This window comes from Lingula anatina, chromosome 6 (genome assembly GCF_051362555.1).
Source record: "Lingula anatina isolate TDL-2025a chromosome 6, LinAna3.0, whole genome shotgun sequence".
Taxonomy (NCBI): domain Eukaryota; kingdom Metazoa; phylum Brachiopoda; class Lingulata; order Lingulida; family Lingulidae; genus Lingula; species Lingula anatina.
This window is the reverse complement of record NC_141772.1, coordinates 19528910-19548890: the sequence shown is the minus strand read 5'-3', so window position 1 is coordinate 19548890 and position 19981 is coordinate 19528910. Positions and strand designations below refer to the sequence as shown.

Genomic DNA, 19981 nt, shown 5'->3' with positions numbered 1-19981 from the left:
CAGCGGGAAGAACTAATTCAATTTTCGACCGCTCTTCTATAATAATATCCTGCATTTGCTATCTCATCAGAAAATTAGGCCAATTCAATTCCAGTTCCATTTTACCACCTTCCACCTCTCTTCGCGAAACTGCACTGTTTAGCTTTTCTTGTTTTAAGTTACGCCGATCTTTGATTGGTCTATTCATGTGAAAATAGATCTTTAATCCTTATCTATTTTCTGCCAGTAATATCGCATTTGGAAAAATTGTGAGGAGAAAGACGTGTCTAATGTTTTCGATAAAAACATTCGTTATTAATGTGGAGAACTATGTGTCTATTCTTGAACTAAAGTAGAGCAATTTTTGGTCTGAAATTTAGATCAATTTTGGGTTAAACTTTTCTGTGAAATTTGCGCTTAAACAGGACTATAGTCAACCGGTCTCACTCGCTATGACCATGCTTACTGAAACGATAGTCAAAACCCAACTGTAAGTAAAAAAAGATATTTTAGTTGTATGGAAATTCGTATAGTGGCGACTAAAACGTACACCAGGCCTTTAATTCTTTAGATTTTATATACATACCTAATTTTGATCGTAGAAAAACATTTGACTACAAGAAAATTATTTTCGAATTCCCGCAATTGCAAAGAATACAAATTGTAGCTTTTACTGTAAAGAAATGTTACATCTATCGACCATGTCTTCGAGTAATTTTCATTGTGGCAGCTGTTCCGTCACAATCGGAACCCGAAATATCGGTGTATTGGGTAGTTTTTTTACCTACGGCGCAATCAAGAAGTTCTTAGAGTTGATTTTCTTCTTTTTCTTAATCTTATTCATCTAAGATCTTGCAAACTAAGGTCGATATTTCAAATGCCAAACTCAAAAATGGAACTGAGTTTTCATAAAATGAGGTTTTATTTCAGTTTTAAAATTACATTTTGTTCGCTCGGTTTGAGGTAAACACCTACATTACATTATTTCAAAACTTTCATGTGCCAAAATAAATACCAAGAAGAAGTTTATATTGAAATTTCATTGAAATAATAGAAGATAGACTTTGAAATAATAAAATCTTTGATTCGATGCGCTTTTCTTTGATTCAGCAAATATGTTGTAAATTTTGAACAAAATGAATTACACATATTCTTTGTTTCAGCGGAGACCACCGTGATAAAGCAGACGATTTTATCAGCATGGCGGCATCGGAAACGAGTGAGGAGGCTACGATTACTGATAATTTTGTGATATAAATTTCACTGCAATTGTCTGGTTATCTAGATTTTAGAACTCCTGTTATCGCACAAGTGTTTATTTTGACGTTAGTCACCTGGCAATGTACAAAAATACTGATAACAATAAATATGCCAGTTAATATAAATAAAATGAATTCAAAGAAAAAAATGAAATATGATTAGATAGTACATGTAAATAGATAAATAAATTCTACTCAAGATATAAACAGTTTGGTAAAACAATACGGGCAAATACTTTAATATTTGTCTTTTTATTTTACTATCTTATCAACAACATTTGAAACTATACTAAGAAATACTTCTGTGTTCCTACTATTGGATTTTGGCAGTGAATTGCAATACACTGAATTACATTTTAAATAAAATTATTAAAAATGCATAATTTAATGTTGTATAAAGATGGAACTAATCAATACTACCATTTTCCATTGAAATATTGCCGTTGTTTGTACGAATAACACATTCAAACCTTTCTAAAGTGACGTTTTTCTGTCTTCAAACATTTCTTCATACTGTATTTCATAACGTCTAAAAGCCAACAATTGTTTTCATTCGACCTTCATCTTCACCATGAACTGATACAACTTATGTCCATCGCCCGAACGACCTCATAAACCTACCGGAGAGTAACTAAAGGCTTGCTTCGATCTCAGAGGAAACCGAAGTCATAAGCCACATACTGAGACTCGATGAAATATGGTAGAGGCGTGAAAAATGCCAAGAGTGAAACAAAGCAGTACTCGCCCTCAACTCTTGCCGCGTTTTCCGTTTTGTTAATCAGAGTTCAGTGACTTATTACAGCGTTAATACTTGGGCGGTAGAAAGCTTAGGGTATCCGGTTAAAATATCAAGGGAAAATGAAGAGGAGGGGGGGGGGGGGGGTGCGGAGGAAGAGTAGCGGCGCAGGATAAAAGAGAAAAAATAGAATGAATAAATGAGCAAATGAAAGAGGGGGTGATTGAAAGGGGAAAGAAGGGATGGAAAGGTGAAAATAAACAAAGAAAATAGAGAGCAAATAAGATAGAAAGACAAAATCAAGACAGTTTATATTTTATAGTTAACGAGGAATAACATATTCCCACAGGAACAATAAGACCTACTTCACATATCACTTACGTTTTATTAATACTATAGATACAAACGTACATGTAATTAACACAACAACGGGGATTGCCTGGCCTTGCTCATCTATTGGGTTACACCTTGGGCCCAGCTTGCCCGATGGGTCTATAACTAAATCTATAAACTGTACAATGGTGTCTTTTATTATTATTATTTTTCTTTTTTTTTTTTTTTTTGGGGGGGGGGGAGGGGGCAGAGTGACCCCACCCCACCCCACCTCGCCCCCCTAAGCTACGGAGCCACATTCAAACAGCCTAATGAACGGAACGAAACAAAATCAAAGAAAGTTTTATCCCTTTCTACTGTTGCGGACCAAAACATCTTTATTATCTCCCAATCTCCCTACATATCCAAACACACACTAAGCAAATGCATGGAGCCGCCAGTGGTTTATGAACACCAGCTTGGGTTATATTTCACAGTGTGACATAGGTGGTGAGACGGGCCACCAGAAGTGAGGGATATGAACCACGTGCACCACGTGTGGCCAGCTGAGAAACTCTTGGTCGTATTCACACTGAACACAACCAGGTGTCATCTGTACAGTTGTATTGACCTAAACGTTTTTTTTAGGAATAGTTGCAATCAAGCCGGTGTTCGCACATCATTTCTTGAGAGAGATTAGATTCCCAGGTATAAATTGGTGTGGAGCGAGTAATGGCTACTGCGACGACGCTCGCTCGAATGGATTAAGATTCTATTTAAACCTGGTGTGAATGCGGTCTCAGCCGAGGCCAGAGCCAGAGAGCCAGTGGAGTCTCCTTGTTGAACTAGATAGAGATTTTGCTTGATAGAAAGCAGACACCTACTTGTACTTCACAAAGGTAGTATATTGGGGTATTTATTTGGTGTGCTTGGCAAACTCAGATCTTGCTTGAGAATCATTTAAAAAACGAGAGGCTAAGCTCCGAGCAGCGGCTTCATTTTTAATCATTAGATTTGTGGAAAGCGTGTTCCTACTTTCCCACCGCTCATCGGATGTGAGAAATTGCAAACTTCAACAGTAACCACTCTGGATGACTAACGGTATATGAATGGAATGATAAATGCTACTAGTTTGCAATATTTACAATGTTCAATTAATTTGGCAAAGTTAATCGAATCCGTACAAATTTACAGGGAATTCGTTGTCCTCTCAGGAACGTCTCGCTCCCCACAAGCAGAGGATAGCCCAGGCTTGTGGCTCGAGCTGGAGAGAAACTTAAGGGCATATACTGAGGGAGAGTTAAAGGTCCTGGTTTTGGGTTTGATAGATGTGACAGCGTTTCAGAGATACAAAGTTTGACACTCGACTTTCGTTTGCACGTGCGGGAATAAGGTTTCTTCCTCTCAACAGCGGTGGCTTTTGGAAAACAAATCTTCTCCGGCGTGCGTGCCAGTGGTGTTGTAAACAAGAATCTCTGCGCTGTTCTTCAGTTGCCTCCTGACTGGCCACAGCAAGCGGAGCAAGGGTCTGACGGCTAACGCCATTGGCAAACTATTTCAGCAATGCCTAGCAAGCCGGAGGGCGCGCAGTGGATTTTCAACCAAGGTCAGTTCTGTCCACTTCTTGCATTTATTTTCAAATAACCAAATCATTCTATCAATTTTGCCAAGTGACAAACTGTGCGTTTTAAGAAGCTTGGGTCACAAAATAATATGTTTTGCCAGAACAAGTAAAAATATATGAAGATGGTTTTACCAATAAAAATGGGTAATTGTTCGAAAGGTTTGTGGTAGCACATAGACTTTGAAGGTGGGGTAATATTTCCCTCCCCCTCCCCACCCCACCCCACCCCACCCCACACCCCCAACACCACCACCAGCCACCACCAACTCCAATACACTCCCGCCTGCAGTTGTTTCCTTTGCTCACTTGGTTATTACTCCATCTAGTATATTTATATAATCTAGCATATTTATATAATCGTTATCCAATTTGTCACAAGCAAAGCAGCATGGGGACCTGCTCGGTTCAAATGTTAATTGATAACTGGCGATTTAGACCGAATGCTCCAGTTTTTATACAGAAATTCATATATTATATGTATTGAAACATATAATGGGGCTGGTGGTTATATTGGGTGGTTATTGGGGCACCCTAAATGGAGAATTGATCTAAAGAAATGAAGATTATGATTAACGATTCTACTCGGGTCAGATGGACATGTAAGCCAGAACGTTCATAAATGTTAGTTACCATTAGCAAAACATTTTACGTAAATGATTACTGTACTGTGTATGCAACTTCTCCTGTGTTGATGAAAGGTCCGTGAGAGTCATGACACAATGCATTAGGCAGATAAACAACAATATCGTGCTTCAATCAACCCTTATAAACAAGTGGCGCGAAATAGCAGTTTAGTATATACCAGTAAGCATGCGAGCGTATGATATTCAATACCCTTTCCAAGTCACCCGTGACGTTTTAACTGACACTCGCAGCAGGCGTATCGGTGTCAAGAGTCCTCCAAAACACATTTTAGTTTCCTGACGTTCCTGAGTGCCTGTAAGAAAAACTCGTCTAATTTAATCCAGATTTCTTTATCATAGCTGGGACCCTTCATACAAGATTGATGGATCTTAGAGCATAATTTATGCAAACTTTGTAGGAAACAAATGCATCGCAGAATGTAGACAATGCATTTTTGTACAATACGAGGGGAATTTAAAATATAAATAAATCAAGGCATGTATAAGAATATATAAAAAAACTATCAAAAAACTGAAACAATATTGTCTTTCCTTGAAACAAAAGTCAATATATTTGATGTGACACATGTAGATAACGCTGGTCTTGTCTCTAGCAGGTAATGATTGAAATTTTCTTTCATTATTATATTAGGCCTATATATTATCATATATAATACTGGCTCTGCTCAGACTACACATTCGACGCAGAGAGTCGGAACAAAACACAGAGCAAGGAACAAAAAATTCATGAATATTTAATCAGCTTGCCCATAACATCCGGAAAGTTTTTTTTACCATGCTCCTTGCAACTTTTCCCAAATCGCAGACGATGAAAACTATGGATGCAATTAAAATATTCGTCCTCCTCTTTGTAGTCTAAGGTAAGCTCTTCAAGGCCGAACGTTCTTTCCAATTAACGATACTTTATTTCAACTCCAAGATAGCAAAGCAGAGAATTAGAACCATATGCGGTGATATGAGACGCACTACGAGAGTCGCTCGTATATCAATTAGTGTCTTTTTTTTTAGAGTCTAAAGTTTTTTATCGAAACTAGCAAAATATACCACGCCTTAACATTTGTTCCGGGAGCTACGTCTCCAATAAAGTGGTTGAAATGTTTATTTCTTTAAACATTTTGCCTTTTAATATCCTTCCATCAGAACTTCCGTTTTTCCCTAATTTTTACTTTTTTAAAAAGATGTGTATTATAAAAAGTGGTGGGCGATGTTTACATTCCATAGGCCCTCCTTTGGCAAACGAATTAAAGGGTTTCAATTTAATAAGAACCATTCGAGGTCAGATTCGATGTTTGTGAGATAAACGTGCGAGATGAAGCGACAAGCCGTTCAAGTTTCCGTCTCTTGTCTCCCATGATTAGCGTTAGAATCTTACAATCTTACTGGGAAGAGACACATAGCGAACGAATTTTTGACGAGAAAAACTCGGAAAACTCTTTAACTCTTTTACTGCCCTGAATCAATCTCTTCCTTTTCATTTATCCATATGACGTCATTATTTAATCTCCAGCTAGGTGACGTCACTTGGACCTCGAACATTGATGGTTTTACTGTTTCACAAGATATAAAAGTCATAAAGTCATTGTTTCATACAAAGGGAATCTGAACCATATAATGGATATTGATAGCAAAATTTGCTTTATTTCTGATGCAGAAAATTGATGTATATGCTTTTAAAATTCTTTTTCTTTGTTATTGATTTACCCTTTTTCGAGGTGGGAAAACACTTGATGATTTTATTTTTTTAATTACAGAGCGTTAGTAGAACTTCATTGAAGCTTGTGGAGCTTAGTGTGGCTCGGCTCATCTCAGAGTAATACGTTTTAATTTTTGGAATAATTATACGCAGAATTGAGGCAGAGTTTCTGCTGACTGGTTAACTCAGGTACATCATTGTCCGACGTGGTCTAGTGGTTAGGATATCTGGCTCTCACCCAGGTGGCCCGGGTTCGATTCCCGGCGTCGGAAAGTAAATTTTACAATTGTTTTTCAGTCTCGTCAGTGGAATTAAAATGAAAAAAAAAAAAAAAATCCACCTTATTTTACACCTTATTTTGTGACTCTCTTTAATGAAATTTTCACCAAAAGATACTCCCATCTTCAATTGATAGTAGATAGTAAGGCGCAGTACAAGATGTTATCAGTATGACCTTCATATTTAGTTTCCCCCTTTATTTCCTGATCAGTCACGCCAGCTACAGCGGGGCGTCTCTGCAAGACCAAAAAACACGACTATCAAAAACCCCAAACCTACACCAAATCTCGATAAACACGTAAAATGATACAACGAGGAATGCAAAAACTACTTGTAGCTGATAAGTTATTTGAGATACGACAGGAAATATTTCCCATTTATCATAACTGAGATTGTTGGACTTTTTCTGTTTGCCAAAAGTTTCACGTTACCGAATTGTCATTACACTATGTGCAAGGGCCGATATCCCAAAATAATATTGGCCTGAAAATTGGTCTTCACTTTTAGACCCAAAAATTTGCCTTCCTTTGTTCATGATTACAAAACACTTGAATGAAGTGGTCTGAAACAGTCTATTTTTTGATAAAAAGTCAAGGAGTTTAAATTATTAGTATCACCTCTGATTCATCTGGGGTCAAAGTAGACTGGCTTGACTGGCCCCAGTTTCAAAAAAGAAAAAAAAAGAAAGAAAGAAAAATAGCCCCAGTGGCTAACAGCTTTGTGAGCAACGTTACATGGTCCCATGCACACATCTTACTCTATCAGGTACAGTGTTTTTTTTAATCAGGGCCTGAAATTTCGGTCTTTCAAGTTTTTTATTACAGAGTTGGCTGGACTTCTCCAGACGGACTCACTGACACGATCGTCGGGGAACTGACGGTGATGCTTAAATATTGTCCCCAATGAACAGAAAAAGATTCCATGCCAGTTACGAGTACTTAAACCTCTGGGATATGTAGAAACGAGTTATGAGGATGCCCATCTCCGCCTTTCAATGTCAGAGTCGATAAACCGGTATCAGTTTTCCCTTCAATGTTTTTGCAAGACAATTAAAATTTTATATTCACCGTCAGCTCTCTCTGCCCCCCGAGTTTCAGAAGTCTTTGGAAACTCCCTTCTGTTATAGATTACAAAAAACGTCATAGGGCATTCTAAAATGTGTACCCTGACTCCCAGGGTACACATATGACTCCCGGGGTACACATATGACTCCCAGGGTACACATATGACTCCCGGGGTACACATATGACTCCCAGGGTACACATATGACTCCCGGGGTACACATATGACTCCCAGGGTACACATATGACCCGGTCTGAAACACAGTCAAAAAACGTGTTATATGCACATGGCCCCATACAAATGACGGAGACATACGAAACCGTTGCCTGAAAAAATGTGACATTTCAGGCGAGGTTTTTCACATTGAAACGCCAGCTTAATCTTTGTGCTTCCTGTAATAAAATGCTTTTTTTTTCGGCAAAGGCAAGAGTACGTGTGGCCCCTAACTTTTTACCAATATACTCGCCGCAAAAAGATACAGTTCATGAACAGTAATTGGATGAAATGGTTATCTGAGCAACAAGCTGTCTTGCAGGTGTGTGTGTGTGTGTGTGTGTGTGTGTGTGTGTGTGTGTTGGGGGGGGGGGGGTGCAGGGTCAACCACATTTCCAGGGAGGACATAGCAGGTACACCCCCCTCCCTCACCCCTCCATCTTCAAAAGTACCCCTTCCCCCTCGAGAAAACGAGAAAGCTAGATTTTCCAACCCGCTGCCTGACACATTGTAAAATGGTTTTTGTATACTAGTACCTTTCTAAAGTAAATAATTCTTCATCCTGATGCCCCCACCCCCTCGAATATATTTTATTTTTGAAATTCTTGTAAGTTTCAGAAACGAAACCACCGTTCTTTTCGTGTTAGTTCGGGACCAGGTAAAGGTAAATTAAGCGATTCAGTTCAAAGTTATTATTACAGTGCACGAACTTGGGCATTCACGCAAAGTCTTCGTAAACGTAATTCGAGTTGTTGTTGTTTCAGAATCCAAGGAGCCCTACTGTCCCGGGTATCTTGATAGATATGGCGTGTGGAACAACGGGTTCTCATGCCCCGAGCTGGACCCCGAGCCAGAGAAGTACTGCTGTGGTTCCCAGCAAGCACGCTATTGCTGCCCACCGCCCAGCGAGGCGCCGCAGCCAGAAGGATTTGATTTACTGGAAAAGTGAGTTGAACTTGGTCTTCCCGTCTATCTCTTTACTATACCCCGAGCGTCAGAAGTAGGCCTAACCCGTGATAGCGGGAAAAGTGAAGAAGGAGAGCTACATCAGCCACCAAAATAAATGACTATCTCTGTCGATGTATGATTCTGTCTATTTGTACGTGCGCCCACCCATACGCCCGTCTGTATGCATTTCTGTTTAAAACGCACGACCACAAGCACATTCATGCACGAAAATGCGCCGACACTCAAGCATACACAGACAATAGAACACACACGCACGTATCTTTCTTTTCTCTCGCTCTCTCTCGCTCCTTCTATTCTCTCTCTCTCTCTCTCTCTCTCTCTCTCTCTCTCTCTCACATGGAGAGAGAGAGAGAGAGAGATGTGAAAGTTAAGAGCTTTCATATCTCCTTAGTCTATTTCTAGAAAAGAACGGATAAGGTACAGCTTTCACTTTATTTTACCAAAAAAAAAAATTGACCTTTTTTCTTTCTCAGATTATAAACTTTTTAAGCCCATGGTGTTATAGTCAACATAAAACAGGGTGATTCCCCAGGCGTTCGGAATATCACAGGTGCAACGGGATTGGCTTGTCTGTCTGCCAGAACGACCCTGAGTTTCAGAAAGACCTGTAAACTCATCTCTCCACCCCAGCACTCCTGTGCCGTAACTGAGTAACGCTAATAGTACAGAGGTGAATTCCCACAGACTTCTGAAACTCAGGGTTATTAGACCGGAGGTTGACGAGACAAAAAACGCGTGAGAATTCTTAAAAGAAATTTCGGAAGCGCTGTCGGCATTGTTTAAGCTGATAAAGGGCTTACCTGAGTAATCGAGCTGTAGAGGAAATTATATATATTGTAGATGTTTTTGTTTTCTTTCCCAAGGGGCGGTTTCACAAGTAGGACTTTGGCACCAAACATTTAGTTTAAATATTTACGCCAAAATTTCAGTCTTTTCAGTGAAAGATAAATCCTTAGTTTAACACTTAAGTAAATAAAACATTGATCTCAATAATGAAAAATTTTCTTTTTGCTATGTTTTATTTATCCTAATTTCTCTAGGGTCAAAGTAGACTTAAATTTTAGTCTTAAGGAGCAATTTTCGGGCTAAAGTCCTTTGTGAATTAGACCCCCGTTTTTTTTACCTTGGTAAACTCACCGATTAGTACCTGAGGTGTGCGATTAGTTCACTTGCCAAGTCTGCGTGTTCCTGGCTGGGGTGGATGTGTTTAGAACGGAAAAAATAGACGCTATTGTGCGCGATCGTGACAGAAAGGGTGTGACTACTTGTTTTTTTAAACGGCGTGTTTTTTTCAGCCTCTCAGTGAGTGTTATATCTTGATATAGCAAACATCTAATTTTCCTGAAAATTTCAACACTTTTGGCTTTGTCACCAGAGTATACCGTGTGCAAAGCCGTTGACATAATTCGAAATTGGAGAGATGCTATAGCCACTCAGAAAAAATGCGTGGGGATAAATTTCCCTTATCCCACCGTTTTTTCCGCAAGTGACCTACATGGGCTGACCCCCCCCCCCCCCCCCCCCCCCATACACACACAAATGCCCATCTGAATGAAAAGAGAGGAGAAATTCCATATCATTTCATTTTTATAAGTGGATGCGGTACAAGCACTGTGGTGTAACATTTGTACACTGTAACAAACAGCTATTCATGGAAGACTGAAAAGACTAGTTTACCAAAGAGGACGACTGCATTACCCTTTGTAGCCTGTTACCGTTGTTTAGTTAAATTAACACTTGTACGTGTCAGGAATTCACCATTGTGGTCTCAACAAACAAAATGCTTGGTAGTTCCTGTCGTTTTTCCTGATTGTTTTGGTAAGAAATAACACTTACAGTCGAGCAGTAATCACCAAAACTCATACTCAATTACAGAGCGGGGGATAATTGAGCTAAATCCACTTTGGAGAAAATTTCCCCCCTTAAAATGATGAAAACACCCTTGAATGATAGGAGTCTTTGTGTAGGCTAAGGTTAGCTTCATCTAATTCTCGCGTGCAATTGTGAAGTAAAATATAATATCCTGTAATAAATATCAGTTAACAGCAAATATCCACTTGGCATTTCTACTGCCCTTTTTTAACTGTGATAAAGATGTTTATTCTAAGATAAGAAAAATATGGAAGCGTTTGCAGAAATACCGAACGGAAACGATAAGTCTCATAACGAGGTTTCTGAATGAAGATATGCTTCGAAATTGCTCCGGTGCTCAAAACTGTCTAGTATTTTAATACTTATCAAAATAAGCACCATTCTGCTAAAACAGAAACGAAGATATAATAGACCAGAAAGCACTATGTATCTATTAAAATATTCTTAAAGAAACATTTCAGTGGGCAACGTAGTCGTTTTCTACAGTAGGCCCAAATTTCAAAGAGACGGAGAGGATTGGGACCGAAAACCTTACAAGAGTTATCGTGAGACCTGGAAACCCCAAAACGCTCGGTTTTCACTCGCTGCACCGCGTGCGCTCGGTTTTCACTGGTGTTTTCACTCGCTGCACCGTTGAACTACGTGAAATCTGTCTTCAATGGGCAGTTGGTAAAATTAGAATAGATACATACAAATGTACCAGGAGCAACACCGCACAGAATGAAAAAAAGGACCACTTCAAAGAGGACGCCCGTTGAAATATGGCTGAAACTTAACAGGCTAATTGGGCAAATGGCAGGGATATCTCACAACTCTAAGGTGTAGCCGAGATTGATTAATTTCCAAAGGTTTTACGTTGAAATAACTTGTGGGAATGGTTTCTTATCGCCATTCATTCGAGTAAGATCAATTCTAGTTTTGGGGAGAACGTGGGGCCTGTTACGATAAAGGTCTTAGGTTTGGGCGATTAGAGCTAGCATCAGATACAGTCGACTCTGCGAGTCAGCTCTGTTGTAAAAGCGTTTTCAGAACGACTGGCCCGCAAGAATATAGGTGGTATACCTTATCGTCACCAATAAGGGTAAAAAAATCACTGTCAATGGAATCATAATTTGCTATAGTGACCAAAAAGATGAGGGTAGCAGTCTTTTAGACTTTGCCGGCTAAAATCCACAGCAGGGCTATTTTCAACAACATCCGTTTTGTGAAACGGGCCCCTTATCTCTTCTAGGCCTAAAAAGAACCCCTTGAATGATGTAAGGAAAGTGATTTAGATGATACTGGTTCCCTGGTGGTCTGAGTACCTTCAAATAAACTCTGATTCTCATCAATTAGTGTTCAGCATAAACTTCTTAACCTGTGTTCGGCTCCTTGAAATGAATGGTTCAACAGGTGCAAGAATGCCAACCTGTGTTATATACGCCATCGGCAGTACAGACGTGAAAATTCACACCTGCAAGTAAAGCTCACCATTGCACATACGGCTTTAAACGTTCGTTACTAGTGTGTAGTATTTTTTGTTTTTGTTTTAAAATAGCTGCAGTGAAACATTCATGGACTGATAGTCACTTATTTGGAATTTTCTATACCGAATTTACCCAGCGAAGGGACATAAATTTCAGTTAAATGTCGTAACGTCGCTTAACAATCCAACTGTCGCTGACAAACAGGACATGACTCTGAAACATGTGAACATGTATATTCTTAGATCGAGTGACTGGCGGCTCACGGGGAGATGCAATTAAATGAGTATTCCAATGTTAGCGGAACGGCGGGAAAAGGGGGCAAATGACAGCAAATAAATAAACTTTTAGATCACGTTAAAAGCGCACCCTTCCTTGTTCTTTTAGCTTTCGCTGGGCGTGCATGTTTTACTAGAAAAGCTGATTCGTATCAAAAGAAATACGCAGCATGGGTTTTGGCAGGAGCGTTCTCTTCCTACTGACTATAAACAACTCCATTTTTTATCTTACTTTCCCCACTACCGAGAGACAATGTGATATCCGTGCGCTTACACTGAACAAAATGAAGGTTCTTTGTGCATTTCACTGGTCTGCTGCTGCGCGGCTGAAACTCGATTTTATAGGACGAATTTATTTTTAGGTTATTTTTTTAATAGACTTCATGAAACATTTCAGTACATTGTATCTACGTCACAAAATTAAGCTCCTTTAAATTTCGCAGAAGTTTGGGATCGATGAAAGAAAGAAAGTTGACGTTAATTTTTTAAGGCATGCAATGCACGTTAGAGCTTTATATATATATATATATATATATATATATATATATATATATATATATATATATATATATACAATTTCTGAAGTTTTTACGTGAAATTCGCCAGTCTCCCTCTTCATTACGAGAGAGGCTAAAAGATTAACCACTTAGAACTCAAAACCGGGGATATACCGCACTTTTCTATTCTATTTAAACCATTGTTCGATATTCGAACACGTTCGTTAGCCTCGTCCGCTAAAGATATTGAATGAACGATTGGAATAACTGATGTAAAAGTTAAAAAATTCTTTTGCTGATGAGAATGCCATAGAGAAGGCGCTTTGCCTAGCGCATTCGTACAGCAGAACCTTTTGTGCACTGGTTTTTTTTTAAAGAAAAATATAATTATTCTGTCTAGCGCTTTTGAATTAATAACTTACTGTGCATTTGCCTTGAGCCTGCTTCTCTGAAAGTATCGATGGTATACGATATATTTTATGAGCGTTTTATAATATGATAGACATCAGTACATGTTTTTATACTCGGATGGCTTTTGTCACCACTGAGAGAGTATTGTCAAGATGCTCTTAGGGGCTTAGATAAAAGCTGGGGTAAAAACTATTTAAGCAGCCTTGCATGATTGCGGTTGGTGTGCCGGTTGAGATTGTCACCCACTCGGCTCTTCTCCAGTCTCGTAATATACTGAACTTGTATTGGCCACAATAGGTTATTTCTTTCTTTCTTTCTTTTTTTTTTTTTTTTTTTTTTTTTTTTTTTTTGGCAATTATTTTATTTTAGATAACCAAAGTGCTGTTTTATTTGTTTGTGTTTTACAATTCTTTTACCAAAGGTTTGTGATAAATTTCTTTTTCTTCAAACGTTTGCCTTGGTGTCGCATGCAGATCATGATTAAAGAGGTCGGCATTGAGTGCAGTTTCTAAATGTTTAAGCTGAGACTGCTACATGTAGTCTGTACATTTGTCAGTTTTAGCTGTCTCCTTTCTCAACTTAGTATTACTTTTATTCCAGTATACCTGTATTGGCTAGTATAATTGCTGGAGGTGTTCTCATTGTTATTGTCATGACGCTCATCTTCTGTTACTGGTGCAGTTGTTGCTATATACACAAGAAACACAGGAACAAGAAAGGTGAGGACATTACTTTTTGTACAATGTGGAATTGGAGGTTGGTTGACACATACCAGTAATTCTTTTTCCACATTTTGAATTACAGCAATTGAAAGATGTTGGATAAGAAACAATGAAAATATTGCTCTTATTTATGATAGTGATAAGTTACTTACGGAGATATGGTACACGTACTTGTTTGTTGATAAAATGCTTTGACTCGTTAATTGGGGTAGGGAAGTGGGAGTGTTTATTCGGGGACGCGGGTCCTCACCAATGTCCATAAAGAGGCGAATTAAATGTGTTCCTTTTACTAATACAAAAAAGCCATACATTTTACGTTAAAAAGAAGAAGAAGAAGAAGAAGGGGCAAAGGATCTCTTGGATGGGCCGTTTCATTGTATGCCAGATATACCACAACATGCTGCATACTTTTATTCCAAATTGGTATATATCTTATCTTATCACATGTATTATTATTATTATTATTATTATTATTATTATTATTATTATTATTATTACTTTACATCTAGATACTGCTCGTAGGAATAGACTCGGTTGTACGGTGGATCCCAGGTACCCAGCCTGCCAATACTGTGGAGGTAAGTGATCTTATCATACCACTACCACTACATCTACCATTACCACCACCACCACCACCACCAGCACTACCACTACTACTACTACTACTACTACTACTACTACTACTACTACTACTACTACTACTGTAAACAACAACAACACTCTACACGCAATTTGGTAACGCATGTACCTGTATCGGTAACGTATGTATTCGATACATACGTTACCAAATTGCGTGTAGATTATTGTTGTTGTTCGGCGCAACTATGTTTCTACAATGCATATTACTGATTGTTACACTATCATGCCGGGTCTCATATCCATCGATACATACGTTACCTATGTTTTTACTAGCTGTTAGCTGCCTCAAACTTCTGGTGAGCCAACACCTAATTTTTTATTGCACATTACGTTACAATAAAATAGAAACGGGGCAAAAGAGGGAAGTTGTCTTCAAACGATTTGTAAGCATTATTCACATTATAGATACTTTTCCAGGGGCGGATCCAAGATTATTTGAAAGGGAGGGAGGGGACGACAGGCCTCTGATGCGAAGCCGACCATCGCCCCCTTGGTGTGGGGTTCAGGGCCTGCTCAAGGACACCGGAAATTTTTGGGTGTTTTGGAGAGCAAACAGTGCCTTTTTGTACGGTTTAGAACTATAATTTAGGTAGTCAAAATTCTAATTTCAAGAGGGGAATATTGGTGCGATATATTTTTCAGAAACCGAAGGGGGCTGACCCCCTGAATCCGCCACTGCTTCTGGGACACCACCGGCACCAACGAAGTGGGTCACATGGTGCGTCCACTGAAATTTGGTTGACCAATGAACATAGCTCCTGAATGATTTTTTTAATTGAAATAATATAAATTTAAACATAGTCAAAGGAAAAGAAAAGCAACTTATAGGCTACGATAAATTCTGATCTGCTCTGTTCCAGTACAACACCATCCGTTCCAGTACGTGTGTGACGCCCCGCCCCCGTATTGTTCACATCCGGGTAGCACTGTCAACTTGTATAAAGACAAGGATCCCAATTTGAATGGCAGGTGAGTAAGGACCTTAATTATCGTAACGTGAAGAGAACTTGTGAACCTGTAGCATTACATACTGTATACTAAAGTACATGTTAAGACCTCTCGCAGTACATATACTAAAGTACATGTTAAGACCTCTCGCAGTACACAAGTTGAGAGTTTATCGCTTAAGCATACTGCTCGTTGTATAAAGGACCTAAAATAGATTTTACTTTGCATTTTCTAGTCTAATCCACCTATGCTGTCAGCAGAAAGCTATAGCGATTTTTCAAGATCCGAATCAATGTAAAAAATGAAATTTAGGGATAATTTTTATCAATTTTTTTATTCAAAAGAGACGCTGTAGTGTCAATAGTTTTTGACTTGAAATGGAAAATTTAAATGTATTTGGTCACCTAGTTGTATTTAAATAGGCGAACCGCGTCCTAAAAACACCTGTATTTCACATTACCTTTTCCAGTTGCACTGTGTTCAAGAACGAAAAATTCTTTGAGGTAATCAAGGAAGATCCCGCCCCAAATGGTCCATCAACATCTCGGGCAAGGTCTCCCCCCATTGTCAGGGAGGGGAGACAGGCAGCGGAAAAAATATCGTATTCCCCGGAATTGACCCCTCTGCCCCTCAATTTGTCTTTTTCGTCATTCATGCAGTCTTGGCCGGTAGGTGACGCCTCCCGCTCTACGTCACCCCTGCACACAGGGCAAAATAACACTCCGATGCCTTCAACATTATTCCCATGGGTTCAGAGCAACTGCCCTGAGGATAGGAAGAATATATTCTCAAGTGCGTGTTCCACAACTACGATGACCTCATCCTTTGAATCGAAAGAATCCCGAAGTTGGATGACATCACCACTAGATTCTCTGACGTCACCGATAGATTCGTTGACGTCACCTCGGAATTCAGAAATATTAATGACTTCATCACCTGCTAGTTCACACGTAGATATTTATCTCTCAGACGCTGCTTCGCCAATAGCTAGGGATTATTCCTTTACCTCATCTGATTTTACAAGCTATTCAACTCTCAGCCCGTCTTCGGACTATTGCGCTGCATGTAATATATGCAGCAAGACTGATCATAAAAGAATGCCACCAAAACATAGGATTGAGACAGAGTACGTAACTTGTCTCTAAAAACAACACCATGGAGAGACCTATGAAAAAAAAACGCTCTACCTGTATGTTCTTGGAGTAATTTATTGCCTTCCTTGTTGAACATCGAAATCGTGCAGGATCAATGCCATGTGGTCCGGAACCTCGCAAATTTGGCAATAAATAAAAAATTACAAACAGGCTGGTGTGCCGTCGGTGCACACTTGTATTTTAAAAAGCCCGAAGTTTATTAACGTGTAAATAGAGCATTTAGTATTTACTATGTTTTTTTTGTGATTGTCATTAGGATTGGTGTGTCACTGTCTCAAGAGTTTGTTAATTAAACATTACGTCAACTTACAGTACTTGTCACACGAGTCTCATGTACATATAATTAATCTCATTCATTAATATTGAGTATGTTTATCGTTTTAAATACGATAACAATGCACAAGTTTGAAAACACCACACATTTTCTACTGTATATACTTCAAGAACTTCGCCATCTAACGTCTTGCAATATTCATTATGATCTATGTATTCACAAGAACTCTATTCACTATAACATTTATTGTAAACATATCCAATTAAGGACCTCAATCCTGTCCTCTGCAATAAATACTATCTATCTCATTGATTCTGTAAAGTTTGAACACTGCAGTTTGAAATATCATGTGCGTCCTTTTCCGTGATACCAGTGTAACAGGAATGGAAGTCCGCTAGGAAACGTAGTCCGCTTCCGATTACTTTGTACAGGTGACGTTCGTTCAATTTACTAACCCCAATACTCCAAATAACCCTAACCTGTACTCATTTTATGGGAGCCCGGACTTTCATTCCTTGGACTTCCATTCTTGTCACACCGGTACATGTACCAAAAGCGGACAAGTCTTTTCGAAGGTGGGGTTCACGAGGAAGATGGGGTCACAGAGGAGGTGGGGTCACAAGGACAGTACTATAAAATAGTAACCTAGACCGTGACAGACGGGGAAGGGGGGTATCGTAGTATTAGGGCATACGGCTGAAAAACTTTAAAGCCACTTTGTTTCGTCTCGTTACGCTCGTTGCACTAGTATTTTAGTCTTACACCAAAATATCAATAATCGTATGACAGATTTTTTTTCCAAAGCAAATGCCGCCACTAATAAAAAAATTTAATGACCTTGGAGTTTTTTTTTTTTTTTTTTTTTTTTTTTGCTTTTTCCTCTTTTTATTATGTCGACAAAACGAAAAAAATGTCAGTGAGTCTTACTGCATTCTATTAAAATTTTTGATAAATCCCTTTCCCTTTTTCCGAGCACATTTTTGGCAAAAGCAAATATAACTCTTCAACCGAATGCTTCATGTTGGCTTGATTAAATAATGTCTGATAAAGTCGTTTGCAGCAAATCTGGGCTCCGTATCTCGAAAGGTTCGCTATGTTGCGTACGTGCGCAAGTGTCTCGATTCCATGGCCCCGTATCTCGAAATAGAATCGGTCATGGAATCGAGACACTTGCGCAGGTACGCAACATAGCGAACCTTTCGAGATACGGAGCCCTGTTACTCAATTTAACATAATTCATATTTATTTATCTCTTGGCGCTACGTATTGTGTATAGCGTAATCTGAGTTCGTTTACCTGTCCATCAAAACAAGACTGACAATTATACATTTATTTATAACACTTATTTATAAGTTTGTTCATATATATTAAAAATCATTAGGAAACATGTATTCAAATTACTGATAAATGGTGCATATTTTAATAGCATACATTACACTGACAGTTTCCAATTATATTTCATCAATTTACATTGGTGCTATAAACAGTCGTATTACTCGTATATATATAAAAATGTGTACAATGTACAAAACAATAGAAGGTACATGTAAAAGTTACTGGTAGGAAACCAGGTTGACTTAAATCAAAATGTTTACTTAAAATGCTTACTTAAAATAAATTTCAATATCGTTTCAGTACCCTCTACCAGGGCCACATATTGATTTTTCATTAAATATTCACAGATATTTCCCCGGGTTATTCATGGCACATTTCTCCACTGATGCATTGGAGAAAAGTGCACATAATTAATCTGTGGCCCAGGTAGAGGGTATAGTTTCAGCGTGAGATAATGCAATCTACACATTAAGATGTGCTGGTAAAGTATACAGTATGCAAAAACCTCTGGTAAATCAGCTGCACTTTGTGCGTCACCTTGGGTAAAAGCTGTTCTCAACGGCGCACATAATACTGCCTCATCAAAATATATGAAATGCCATGAAATACAATTGATCTATTTGTACATTTTAAGGTCTTGAAATTAAGATTTAGTAAACTGGCTTGTAGTAGACACTTTTGAAGTTTCAAAAGGACTGTTGAATTGTATTGAAATATCACCTTCAATCCCGCCCCCCCCCCCCCCCCAGAACCTCCTGTGCCTATAGGCCACACAATAGTAATCAACCAATAAGACCATTATCAAAAGTTAGTGGCAGTTTGTAAACAATACATGTACAAAATAGACACAAGATCTGGTGCCAGTTTCTAAAACTACTTTAAACATGATTGTAACATAAAACATTGTTCTGCATGTGTAAAATTCATGGAATCAAAAGTAACCTACCCTGAGATTAAGATTCTGGTCTGGGAACAGTTTCGATGATATGTTACCCTAAGACTGCATTCCCACAGATTTTAAATCGATCAATCCCCGTGGGGAGTCTCACTAGATTGCTGTCAGCTTAGCCAGCTTAAATGTCTGTCCTGCCTACTAAAAGCTGTAAGGGGGTAATTAACTTCCGGGTGCGCTCGGCTAACAGCAATTTAGCATGAACCCCCAGGGAGTTAGGTCGATCCAGATGGATCGATCTAAATCTGTGGGAATGCAGTCTAAGATTAAGATTAAGACTAAGATTATGATCATGAAGCATATATCAAAGTATAAATTTTTCTTTGCAGTTGGTATAATGCATGTCGTTGGTAACATCACATTCTAAAGCAATGCATGTGTGTGTGAGTTTATGAGTGTGAATTTATATCAAACTGACTAACTCAGACCATCAGTCTCACCTTGCATATAAGTGGAACTAAAAGTTTAAGAACTTACAGATTATGGCTATGAGATGAAGTAGTTTAAATTCTTAAATTGTACATGAAATCCAGTCACATGCATTCTGAAAATATCAATTACAAGTTACAACTATTATTTGATTTTTTGGTGTAAAATACAATATGGTTTAAATAATCACTATTGTTAAAATCAATGACTTTACCAAATGATAACTCCGGCTTGGTA

General features: G+C 38.6%; 1 protein-coding gene and 1 non-coding gene across 2 annotated transcripts; both read left to right on the top strand.

Annotated features, from left to right (window-relative positions):
* The first annotated feature begins 2737 nt into the window (after nt 1-2737).
* On the top strand, nt 2738-17340 carry LOC106161887 (uncharacterized). Its single transcript, XM_087015322.1, has 7 exons — nt 2738-3185; nt 3481-3892; nt 8566-8746; nt 13892-14010; nt 14523-14591; nt 15513-15621; nt 16070-17340. Exons 2-7 carry the CDS (start codon nt 3850-3852, stop codon nt 16743-16745), a joined length of 1197 nt encoding a protein of 398 aa, XP_086871448.1. The 5' UTR covers nt 2738-3185; nt 3481-3849; the 3' UTR covers nt 16746-17340.
* Nucleotides 6448-6519, top strand: Trnae-cuc (transfer RNA glutamic acid (anticodon CUC)). The gene has a single exon. It is a non-coding gene; the product is annotated as a tRNA-Glu (tRNA).
* Nucleotides 17341-19981: the final 2641 nt, after the last annotated feature.

Excerpts from the sequence above, each read along its gene's own strand:
- LOC106161887 (XM_087015322.1), top strand. The coding sequence starts at position 3,850 with ATGCCTAGCAAGCCGGAGGGCGCGCAGTGGATTTTCAACCAAG. Across the intron at positions 14,011-14,522 it reads GAAACACAGGAACAAGAAAG|ATACTGCTCGTAGGAATAGA; the intron begins GTGAGGACATTA and ends CTTTACATCTAG. Across the intron at positions 14,592-15,512 it reads AGCCTGCCAATACTGTGGAG|TACAACACCATCCGTTCCAG; the intron begins GTAAGTGATCTT and ends GCTCTGTTCCAG.